The following is a 12,350-nucleotide window of genomic DNA, read 5'->3' on the forward strand; positions in this document are numbered from 1 at the left end:
CTTCCGGCGCATTTGCTCTCAGAAGTCAAAGCTGATTTTCCAGAATTGAAGTGCTCATTGTTTGGGATGATTTAGGAACAACATCAGCAAAAACGAATGAACAATCAGGATTAATAGAATTGTGTTTAAACTCTGTTGGGCTTCCTTGACAGAGGGCACGGGGAGCAAAAAAAGTCAGCAGTGTGTATTAAGTAAAAAAACTTTTTTTTCCTTTTAATTGGCAGTTAATACCCTCAAAATATGTTCTGAGATTGATCAAGTAAGTGTCCTTCAGCATTAAAATATTAGGATGCAATTGCTAAGGGCTTCTTAGCAAAGTTGAAAGAACACAGGAATCCCAACTCCACCGTCTCCTTAGCATGCAATCCTGAGTGGGCTGTTACAGCTGTCTGTGCCTCAGCGCCCTCACCTGCAAGACAGGTAAAATAATACCTAACTCCTAGGTTACTTTCGTGGATTAATGTGCAAAGCGTCACCCTAAAAAAGTGCTGCTACTTAAATGACCATCAAACATTAATGAATACTGTAGATTCCAAAAGTATTAGTTGAGTGGTGTGGCTACCTTCTTCCAATGCCCAATGCTCTGGCAAGGAACTAACAGAGGAATAAATTACAGATAATCACGCGTTTGTTACCAATGATCCTGAGCTGGGAGTCAGCCTGGGATCTTTTACCAGGTCCACCAGTAATGTGCCACCTGACACTGGGGACATCCCCTCCCCGAGCCTCCGTTTCCTCACCAGAGAATGTGAGCATTGAGGTCCCTGGAGTCCTGACAGTCTATAGAGCTCTAAGGGCTTCAGGCCAGCCCCACGTCAGTGTTTCACCTATGTGCCCTGTGCCCACGCCTGATCTGGGGCAGGGGAGGCACAGGGAAAGGGCCCGGGCTGCTCTTAAAAATCACACCTCACATTGAGACCGACGTGTGGAGACTGCGGCAGAAGCAGCAGAGGTGAGGACCCCGTGTGAGCCCCTGTGGCTGCCGTAGCTGATTACCACGAGCTCCGTGGTTTCCAATAGAAATGCATTCTCTTACAGTTCTGGAGGCCAGAAATCCAGAACAGTGTCACCGGGACAAGGTCAGAGTTTCAGGAAGGCCGAGTGCCCTTGGAGGCTCTAGGGGATGTGCCACTTCCTCCTCTTGCAATTTCTGGTGGCTGCCGGTGTTGCTTGATTAGTTACCCCTCCAGTCGCGGACTCTGTTGTCACACTGCCCCCTCTTCCTCCATCTCTGTCAGGTCTCCCTCTCCCTTCCCCTCAGGAGGATACCTGTAATAGCATTTAGGGCCCACCTGGATTCTCTTCTCCTATCAAGATCCTTAATGACATCTGCAAGGACATTTCTCCCATAGATGGTAACATATCTCTGGGGGGCGCTGTTGAGCCTGTAGAAGGCCTTTCTTTACCAGTGAGGGGATGATGGGGCCGGAAGAGGGAAGAAATGAAATGAGTGTGAAGGAAGCGCCACCAGGGAGAGCTGTGGAAGCCCAACCCAGACCGCACTGGGATGTCGGGAAGGGCCAAGGTGCAGAAGGAGAAGGAAGAGGGTTGGAGGTGGAGGGCCAGCAGCACCAAAGCTCCAAGTCAGGGAGAAACTCCCCCGCCAGGGGACGGAGAGAAATGGTGGGGTCGCTCTCTCAGGGAGTGGCACAGTAGGGCCAGGGCCAGATCTGGAGGTGGGTGTGCCCCCTGGGGGGTGCAGACTCACAGCCCCTCCAACAGGGAGCCTCTCCAGGTGAGAGCAAAGTGGAAAAGAGGGCAAAACCCCGACTATCAGGCAGATTCTGCAGCAAAAATGACTTCAGAGGTGACCTGTGTGTAGCCTCAGGAACGGGATATAGGTGGCCTTTGTAAGCTCACCCTGCAATGGTGTCTGGGTCCCATGTCCCCTGTTCCAGACAGAGACAGGCCTTGGCCTCCTGAGGAGAGGCAGCAGGAGGACAGGCCCCTCGCTGAGCCTGGAGTCTCTCTGTACAGCAGGCACCTTCTCCCGAGCACTCTCACCACCAACGTTTTATCCTATTCCTTCCCCGGGGCACAGCTGCGATTTCTCTCTTAGCCCAGGGAAAGGAATACAACAGACTGCCTTATACTGAAGTGAACATGGCTGACCCGGGCTTATTGGGAGCCTCTCCCAAGGGGCAGGTGCTCGTTCTCATTATCTTCTCCATCAAGGTGGCTAAGAATGTTTACAGTTTCTTACAACTCACAAAGCACTGTCTTAGAAGCTATGTCCCCATGAGGGGAGGTAGGGCAGGTATTATCAGGTTCGCTTACAGGTGGTCAACAGACGGTCAGAGAAATCGGTGATTTGGGGAGCTCACAGAGCTGCTAGGAGATGTAGCCTGGCGTCAGTCACCGCAGGAGGGCCCACCCCAGCCTGAGTGCAGGCGGAATGCTGTGACACTGAGTGACATGGACAAGCCACCATCCTGAGCCTCCCGCTCTCGTTAGCAGAGAATCACTGTCCTTGGCCTGCTGAACAGGGTGTCTGCAGGTGACCGCCGGGGTCACGGCAACAGCTTCCCTCCCTGCCAGGCCCGGGTCCTGAGGTGCTGGAAGTCAGGGGCCCTGAGGTGCTGGAGGTCAGGTGTGTGGCCTTTTGTGGTGTCTGTATGGCCCAGGAAGAGAGGGGCTCCACCGTGTGTGTGTGCGCGTGTGTGAGTGCGCATCTGAGTATCTGTGTCTCTGTGTGATGTTATATGTCAATGTGCCTTTGTGTGTGTGTGTCTCTGTGTGTTGGTGCATAACTGTAATGTCTTTCCTTGTTTGTGTGTGTGTCTGTGAGTGTGTGTGCCTGAGTGCACACGTGTCTCTGTCTCTAGGTGTTTCTATCTAGACTGAGGGTGTGTCTATGTGTTTCTGTGATTGTGTGTCTCTGAGTCGGTGTGTGTCTGTGACTGTGTGTGTTACATGAAACAGAAGCAGATGTAGTGAGAATGAGGGGGTCTAACTCTCTTTATCCTGAAACAAGGATCCCTCACTGGGGTGGAGAGAACCAGTCCTTCCCAGTCACACCTAGGAGCCCTCAGGTGGCGCTTGGCAGCTGGTGTCACCACCCTAAGTGCCCACACAAATGGACTAGGAAGCCAAAGCAACAAAAATTCCAGCTCCTGGTGAGAGATTCCCAGGCCAGGGTCTTGGTAGACACAAGCCTGGTGACTTCAGGCAGCTGGCAATTACTGGGCATCTTCCAAGGGTCGGGCACGGTTCCAGGCCCCTAGCGTGTACGAATTCCTTGACTCCTCTCCTCACTTCTCAGAGGGCGTGTCAAGGAGAGAGGAACCCGGATCTTGGATGGCCATGGGGCTTCCTTCCATCCACACTCCCACATGGCTGCACAGCGCAGGCTGGTTCTGCTGGACTGAGCCCATCCAGGGAAGAACAGCGAGACCCTCGGGTGAGATCGGACTCACTGGAGACAAACACCTTGACAGGAGCTGGAGGAGCCCCAGGCTGTTTTCCAGGACAGAGGGTTCCTGGACACAGGCACTGAGCATCCCCACACACCCCGAGACTGGCCCATGAGCACGAGAAGCCTTGAGAGTGCGTGGGGGTGGCCTGTGTGCAAGGCAGCGCAGCGAGCCTCTCTGCAGAAGCCACAGGCTGCGCTGGGTGAGGAGTTCTCCCTCAGCCTCCTCTGGAGCTGACACTGGAGAGAGCACCGTGAGCCTCCCTGCCTGGATTATTGTCTGCACTTAATATAGAAGGAAACTGAGGCACACAGAGTTTTAACTCCTCTTGGCCGGAGTGAGGATTTGAACCCAGGCATCTGAACCTTGGTGATCCTGAGGGGCAGAATGAGTTGGGGGATGGAATTGCATCTTTTACAAAGTGCCCAGCACAGGGTGGGCACCTACAGAGGGTAAGAGCTGGGGGACTCAGTCGGGTGTGATTTTCCCCTTCTCCTGCCCTCCCCAGGCTGGGACTCCCCTGTGGAGTCCTGGTGTTCACCTGTGTCTCCAACTGTAGAGGCGGAAAGGATTCAGCCTTAGGGATGCCCCCTTGCTCTCCAACAGGCCCCTCTGCCTCAGGCTCCTTTTTCCTTTTTTCTTTTCCTTTTTTTTTTTTGAGACGGAGTTTCCCTCTGTTGTCCAGGCTGGAGTGCAATGGCACAATCTTGGCTCACTATAGCCTCTACCTCCCGGGCTCCAGTGATTTTCCTGCCTCAGCCTCCCAGGTAGCTGGCATTACAGGCATGCGCCACCAAGCCCAGCTAATTTTTTTTTTTTATTTAATAGAGACCGGGTTTCACCATGTTGGTCAGGCTGGTCTTGAACTCCTGGCCTCAGCTGATCCACCCGCCTTGGCCTCCCAAAGTGCTGAGATTACAGGCATAAGTCAACGCGCCCAGCCAGGCTCTCTTTTTCTTACCCTACTCCTTCGAACCTCCAGCCTGAGCCAGAGTCCGAGACCCTGGTGGATCCCACGGCCACTCCCTAAGGGTCTCAGAGGAGGAGGGGTGCCCTTTTAGCTCTGGCCCGTCAGAGCTTGTTACCCAGATTCCAGAGGACACCGTGTCCTCTGCCCACTGCTCTCTGGACCCCACCTTCCTGCCCCCAGGGGCCTCTGCCATTGAGCGCTTGGTTAGAACTTCTGGCCCGAAAGGGCGAGGTGAATTCATTAACTTCTCTGATGGCCTGAGGACCGTTTCAGTCCCCTCTTCCCTCTCTCCTACCTGGTTCATGGTCCCCTCCTCTACCTGCTGGGGCCCTCACAGGTCCTGAAGGCTTTGCGGGTTCGAAACCCAGCCCTCTCCTCCCCGTCTGAGGCCCCTTCCCGTTGTCCAGCTTCATATTTACATTGATTCCACTTCATTCTCCCAATATTCCCATTTCAAAAGGAAGATGGAGAGGTGGAATTCTTTTTCCGAGGTCATATCGTTGGTGAGTGACGGAGCCTGGATGAGAAGCCAGGCCTGCTCTCACCACTTCCTCTCCCACACACTCATGTTTTTCTGCAGAGAACAACCTCTCCAGGTCCTGTATTGCTGTTAGGCCCAGGACTGGAACCAGCAATACCTTAGTCTCCCCTGAGCTGACAGCAGGTGCCTCAGCCCATGTGTGTGGCGGGGATCCCCGACCCATAGTGGGGCAAGTCCAGGCCAGGCTCCAGGGGCTGGGGCACAGGTTCCTCTGTGGGCACAGCCCCTGACTCTCCCTGGGGGCTGTCATTAAGCCCTGGGTCCAGGAGGAACCTTATAGATGTCAGAGCTCCATCATGTCAGTCAGGAGAGTGGCTGTAGGTTCCTGAGACCTGGGACAGCAGGCACAATGCAATCCTGGGGACCCTAAACAGGGCCCCCATCCCGGAGGAATGGATATCCCACACGGCCTGGGCCCAGGCAGATTCAGCTGGGCCTCACTTGACTTAAGTCCGGTCTGAAAGGAGAGAAGCTTCTGTCCAATCAGGCAAGAGGAGACCTTCAAGACAGCCAGGGTGATCTGAGCCCCCACCCCAGGGGAGCTCCACAGGGGGCAATTAGCAAGGCCAGGGGATGGTTTGTCATCATCCCTGTGAGTTGAGGGTCACTACATGACTGGTTTTATTGAGAATGTTGTCAAACATCCTAGGATGCATGGCAGAGTCCCCCACAGCATAGCACTGCCCAGCCCAGTATGTCCACACGGCCAGGATCAGGAGCCCTGACGTCCTCCGGGTCTGGCCAAGAGCAGTATCCAAGGTCCCAGCCTCTGAGGAGGCAGTATTACAGCTCTACACAGAGCACTTGGCCAGCAGTTGGTGGCCTGTCGGCTCCCGGTTCTGCCTGACCAGCTGTGTGGCCTTGAACAAGTTACTGAACCGCTCTAAGTTCACCTTTCCCATCCTACGAAAATGAACAAGTTACTGAACCCCTCTGAGTTCACCTTTCCCATCCTATGAAAATAGAAATTACAAGACACACCTTTAGACGAAAGGCAAAGTCTGCGATTGCCTCTAGAAACAGGGCTGTCCTGTGCTTTAATCAGCAGCATTCCCCAGGCAAGGAATGCCACAGGGCGCAGACAATTATCAAACCAGGCTCCAGGGTCCTGTAAGGGAAGGCTATCGCAGTTGGGAGGAGAGGGAGAGGCATGAAGTGTGTGGAATCTGGGGAGAGCCTAGACAGAAATCAGGCAGGCTGGATTTACACAGCGCCTCTGAGCTCTGGCTGTGTGTCACGGCACAGTATCCTGTCCCTCTGGGGACAGAGCTTCTTTGTCCATTAAATAAGGGAGGTTAATGGAGATCTCCAAGGACTGTTGTGGTGTGTGGAAGTCATTGCTGATCCTGACTTAACCCACTTCCTTAGTAACCCTGAGCAAGTTCCTTATGCTTCCTGTGCCCCCTTTTCCTCTTTTCTAAAATGGGGGCTGGACGCCGTGGCTCATGCCTCTAATCCCAGCATTTTGGGAGGCCAAGTAGGGAGGATCACTTGAGGTCAGGAGTTTGAGACCAGCCTGGGCAACATGACGAAACCCTGTCTCCATTAAAATACAAAAAATTAGCCTGGCATGGTGTGCACACCTATAATCCCCACTACTCGGCAGACCGAGGCAGGAGAAACGCTTGAACTCGGGAGGCGGAGGTTTCAGTGAGCCGAGGTTATGCCACTGCACTCCAGCCTGGGCGATAGAGCTAGACTCTGCCTCCAAAAAAATGAAATAATATGAAATAAAACAAAATGGGGCTGTGGCACTTGCACCTCAAGGTCATTACAGAGTTAAGTGGAGCTGCAGAGAGCAAGGACTCAAGACCCAGCTGGCCAAGCTGAGGGATGCTGGCTTTTCCTGTTTGCTGACCTTGGGCATGAGCCTAACCTCTCTGGGCTTTGGTTTCCTCATCTGTAAAAGGAGGATAGTAGCATTACCACCTCACAGGATTGTTACAAGAAAGCAATGAGTTAACACACGTGTGTGCTTAGAACAGTTCTTGGCATATGCTAAGCACCTTCTACATGCTTGCTGTCTTTCTGATTCTTTCAATGATGATGATGTAGGAAAGTGCTTGCAATGGGCTGGGCACATGGTGGATGTTTAATAACTCATGGTTGCATTCACACGATGTCAGTCCCTGGTCACTGGGAGTCAGCCTGTGCCCTGACTTGGGGCCTGGCCTTCTGTCTCTGTCTTGCAGGACAATGCCATTCTCTGTCTCATGGGGTGTCCTCCTGCTGGCAGGCCTGTGCTACCTGGTCCCCAGCTCCCTGGCTGAGGATCCCCAGGAAGATGCTGCCCAGAAGACGAATACATCCCACCATGATCAAGGGGACTGGGAGGACCCTGCTTGCCGGAAGATCTCCTATAATATCATCGACCTCGCCTTTGATTTGTACAAAGAGCTGGCTGATCTATCACAAACCAGCAATATCTTAGTCGCCCCAACGAGCGTGGCTGTGGCCTTTGTAATGCTCTCCCTGGGGACTAAGGCTGACACTCGCACGGAGATCCTGGAAGGCCTGAATTTCAATCTCACGGAGACGCCTGAGGCCAAGATCCATGAATGCTTCCAGCAAGTTCTCCAAGCCAGGCCAGACACCCGGCTCCAGCTGACCACCGGCAGTAGCCTGTTTGTCAACAAGAGTGTGAAGCTAGTGGACACGTTTTTGGAGGATATCAAGAAACTGTACCACTCAGAAGCCTCCTCCATCAACTTCAGGGACACCGAGGAGGCCAAGGAGCAGATCAACAACTATGTGGAGAAGAGAACTGGAAGAAAAATAGTGGATTTGGTCAAACATCTGAAAAAAAACACAAGTCTTGCCCTGGTGGATTACATTTCCTTTCACGGTAAGGTGGCACCACCTGCCCAAGCCCGTTCCACTGAAATAATCCAAACATATTCTCAAACTACTAGTTCTTAAGCTTTCCTAGACAACGTACTATGAGATATGGCAGGGCAGGGCATTTAACATGGATTCTGCAATTTTCCAAACACAAACAGTAAAATACTTCCCATGATCAAATAAGATTGAAGAATGATGAGTTCAAGACAGCCAAACCATCATCTTCCCTACAGACCTTGTCAGAGCCTTTATTGTCCTAATACTCATTGGAAATCCCTAACAGGTAGGGGACAGAATATGAAATGCTTCCCACATGCTAAAGCCAGAAAAATGTTTTGTGGCACATGCATAAAGGGATAGTTCCATGGAAACACTTTAGACGGCTCTAGTGTCCCAGAAGCAGCGTCAGCTTTGTGGTCTAAAATATTGGGGCTCAAACCCTGCCTCTACCACTTACTAGCTTTTGATAAAGGACAATGCATTCTACCTCTCTGAGGTGCTAATTTCCCATCTTAGCATGGACAAAATAGCATCCTTGTTGTCAGGTTGTTTTAAGGATTAAACAAGTGACAAAGACCGTGGGGACAATGTGTGGCATACAGCAGGTGATAGACTCTTCTGTATCTCAGGCTGCCTTCCTACCCTTGAAGGGTTAAAATGTCCGGGTCCTGGGGACCCCAGGGCATTCTAAGCCAGCTCCCACTGTTCCAGGAAAACAGCACAGGGGAGGGGAGGTGGGAGGCAGGGCCAGGGGCTGCTTCCTCCACTCTGAGGCTCCCTTGCTCTTGAGGCAAAGGAGGGCAGTGGAGAGCAGCCAGGCTGCAGTCAGCACAACTGAGGTCCTGGCTCTGCTGGGGCCTTAGGGCAGGTCCCCGGCCCTCTCCAGCCCCAGTCTCCTCCTTCTGTCCAATGAGAAAGCTGGGATCAGGGGTCCCTAAGGCGCCTGCCCACTGGGCATGCCTCGATGGTGAAGCTTTCTTGGTTTGGCAGAGGGCAGGCTGCCTAGGCACTTGTGTTTCCCCTGCCGCTCCAGGGAAAGGCCTCAGGAGTAGTAAGCAGAATGTGTCCTTGTATCTCGAGGGAGCCAGCCCTCTGCATGAGACAGGAAGCCTCCAGCCAGAGGTGGCAAGGCATAAGGAGTTCCGGTTTTCCTCATTAACTTTCATTAACCATTCCCAAGCCACTATAGGATAAACAGAGTCGAATATAAATGCTGCTTAGAAACTCTGGATTCTTCTTTATCTTCAGGTGATTCTCACAAAAGCTCTCCAGCAGCCGGATAGTTTCATTTGAATCCCATTTTACAGAGGATGAAGGTGAAGCAGAGGGAAGTGTCTCGTCAAAGGGGCTCAGCGTTCCTTTCATTCACACACTTCCACCCTTTTATCGCATACCTGGGTGATGCCCACCTTCCTTTTTCTTCCCAGGCAAATGGAAAGATAAATTCAAGGCTGAGCGCATTACGATAGAGGGCTTCCATGTGGATGATAAGACCATCATCAAAGTGCCTATGATAAACCACCTGGGCAGATTTGAGATCCACCGGGACAAGGAGTTATCCAGCTGGGTGCTGGCACAGCACTATGTGGGGAACGCCACTGCCTTCTTCATCCTGCCCGACCCAAAGAAGATGTGGCACTTGGAAGAGAAACTGACCTACAGCCACCTTGAAAATATCCAGAGAGCCTTTGACATAAGGTGATTTCCAGTGCAGGGGCTGAGCTCAGACCTTTGAGCCATGTCAGGAATGAGGCCCATCAGGACTGGCCAGAGGGCTGGGGAGGGTGGACCCCACATCCCTGGGTCACAGCTACTGCAGCCAACAGAGACCACCACTGAGTTCAGGTAGCGCCATCCATGGTCCATGAGGAGGTAAAGGTCTTGTCACTCCAGCGTGGACGCTCTCCCTTCCCAATATCCAGTGCCCAGGGCAGGGACAGCAGCACCACTACACATTCTGGCAGAACCAAGAAGGAACAGATGGGCTTCCTGGCAAAGGCAGCAGGGGAGTGTGGAGTTCAAGGGTAGAATGTCCCTGCGGGGATGGGGGAAGAGCCTGTGTGGCTAGACCCAGAAAAGCAAGGGTTGGAATTGGAACAGCCAGGGCATGTTAGCAGAAGGCTTGAGTTTCTCTGTCACTTTATCGGTGCTGTTAGATTGGGTGCCCTGTAGTAAACGATACTTGAGCATAAGCCACACATTAGTGTATCTGTGCATTCGTAATTATGCCCATGTCCTCTTGATCTGGTTTATTTTTATTTTTACGCTGTAAAACCAAGATGAAAATACGAAAGGTCTCAGGTTCATAGTAAGTATGGAGGCTGGAATTTCTCTGTCCCATGCAAACGCCTCCTGAGGTCCCTGCTCCAGGGGTTGAGAAAGAACAAGGAGGCTGAGAGGGTAACTGATCAGAGCCCAGAGCCAGGCTACCCGCTCACACCAGACCCTGCCCGGGGCGGCTCTGTCTCCCCATGGAAAACAAGAGGGGAGCACTCAACCTGGTGTGGTCAGTCTTCTATCATACCTTGAATGGACGTCACTGGGTACTGCTGCCAGCCCCATGTTCCCCTGGGTGTGAGGCCCTGGGGATGTTCCAGGCTGGGGGCCAGGTGACCCAACACTACAGGATGAGACACGCTTCCAGGACACCTAGAATCTGCCTGGAGGGCTTCTCAACGGAGGTGGCATTTCAAACTGCCTTAACAAGATGATTAGTTTGGTATTAACATTCTTTGATTCTGGGTATAGAGGAGCTCAAAGAAAAACAAACCAAGGTCAACTTCCGATTGCTTTATTTTATTTTATTTTTAACTTTTCTTTTAGGTTCAGGGGTCCATGTGCAGGTTTGTTATATAGGTAAACCCTGGGGGTTTGTTGTGTAGATTATTTCGTCACCCAGGTACTACGCATAGTACCCAATAGTTATTTTCTCTGATCCTCTCCCTCTGACTTCTGATCTTGGTATGGGTGAGGACACGGCACTAAGTGGTAGAAACAGTCAGGAAAGAAAGCCCTGGTACTGTGGTGGGTTCCAGAAGAACAGGAGAAATGCTGCTCCATGCCTTGACTCTCTTTCCTGCATGGCAGGTCTGTCAGTCTACATTTCCCCAAACTGTCCGTTTCTGGAACCTACGAACTCAAGAGAGTCCTCAGGAATCTGGGCATCATCAAGATCTTCAGCAACGAGGCCGACCTCTCTGGAGTCAGTCAGGAGGCACCCCTGAAGCTCTCCAAGGTGAGGTCACCCAGAAGACCGTGTCGTCCCCTGGTGTCAGCTGGCAGATTGTGTGGCAGTCACAGTTCCATCCTGAGGCTGAGGAAGGGGCTAAGAGACACAAATGAAGACCCAGGCTGAGCCCTGAGGATGCCCGAGATTCACTGAGACGGGCCACGGCCAGACGGCGGAGCTGGGGAGGTGCCTCCTGTGCAGCTGCCACTTTCAGGGCCTCGCCTGCTATTGTGTCACTGACCCTTTGCCCAGGACCTTCTAGTTCTGGGCCTTAATTTATCCGTATTGATACAAAAAAGCTTAGGCTCAGTCATTTTGAAAGCCTTTTTGGCCCCTCTCATCTGTGAGATTTGGAGTTTTTGGTGCATCACCAAGCCTGAACCAATGAGTGATTTGAGCAAAAGATGACACTAATTTAGGAAAACTAAAGGTGACCAAAGAGCAACTGCAGTTCCGTGAATGGCTGCGTTATTTCAGGGTCTGGGCACCGTGAAGGTCACTGTCAGAGTCCACGTCCCCAAGGAGCTTAAAGCCGGGTACTAGAAAGGAGAGAGCCCTGGAGGCAGACGTGCAGCGGGGAGTTGTGGGTGCATCCTGAGCAGGGGAGAGGCACTTGTAGGGAAGGTGGACAGCGGGGAGCCAGCCCCATCACCCAGAGTCTTGATGGGGAGCAAGGCCTGTGTGACAGGGAGGGAGAGGACGTGGAGGGTCAGGGCCACCCAAGTGGAGAAAGGCTGGAGTGAGTGCCTCACCTCCCAGGATACGGCTGTCCACATGGGCGTTGCTCCAGGCCTGGGCTGGGGCAAAGCTCAGCCTCGGAACATATCTCTGCTTCTCTCCGCTCCAGGCTGTGCATGTGGCTGTGCTGACGGTTGATGAGAAAGGGACCGAAGCCACCGGAGCCCTCCATTTGGAAGAGAAGGCCTGGTCTAAGTATCAGACAATCATGTTCAACCGGCCCTTCCTGGTCATCATCAAGGATGACATCACCAACTTTCTGCTCTTCATTGGAAAAGTGGTGAATCCCACCCAAAAATAACTGCCTGTCACGCCTCAGCCCCTCCCCTCCATCCCTGGCCTCCTCCCCGGATGACATTAAAGAAAGGCTGACCTGCCCCCTGCCTGCGTGTGACTGCAAACCCCTCCCCTGTTGTTTCTGAGTCTCCCTTTGTGCGCTGAGGCCGTGTGTGGACTCCAGGTCCCCCTCAACTGTGTTCATGGAGCACCTGGCTGGGCAGGCACGTGCTGGGCCAGGATGGAGGGGGCCGAATCCTCAGTTTAAGGGCCTGGACCTGGGAGCTTATGGAAGAGCAAGGGGCTACCAGGAGTGGCCGCCAAGTGTGGGTCACCCGGAGA

General features: G+C 52.8%; 1 protein-coding gene across 1 annotated transcript; it reads left to right on the forward strand.

Moving 5' to 3' along the window:
* Nucleotides 1-1,389: 1,389 nt before the first annotated feature.
* On the forward strand, nucleotides 1,390-12,109 carry LOC105547925 (putative alpha-1-antitrypsin-related protein). Its single transcript, XM_011991706.1, has 5 exons — nucleotides 1,390-1,525; nucleotides 7,117-7,769; nucleotides 9,193-9,463; nucleotides 10,853-11,000; nucleotides 11,842-12,109. Exons 2-5 carry the CDS (start codon nucleotides 7,121-7,123, stop codon nucleotides 12,031-12,033), a joined length of 1,260 nt encoding a protein of 419 aa, XP_011847096.1. The 5' UTR covers nucleotides 1,390-1,525; nucleotides 7,117-7,120; the 3' UTR covers nucleotides 12,034-12,109.
* Nucleotides 12,110-12,350: the final 241 nt, after the last annotated feature.

Source organism: Mandrillus leucophaeus, unplaced genomic scaffold (assembly GCF_000951045.1).
Source record: "Mandrillus leucophaeus isolate KB7577 unplaced genomic scaffold, Mleu.le_1.0 Scaffold4, whole genome shotgun sequence".
Taxonomy (NCBI): Eukaryota; Metazoa; Chordata; class Mammalia; order Primates; family Cercopithecidae; genus Mandrillus; species Mandrillus leucophaeus.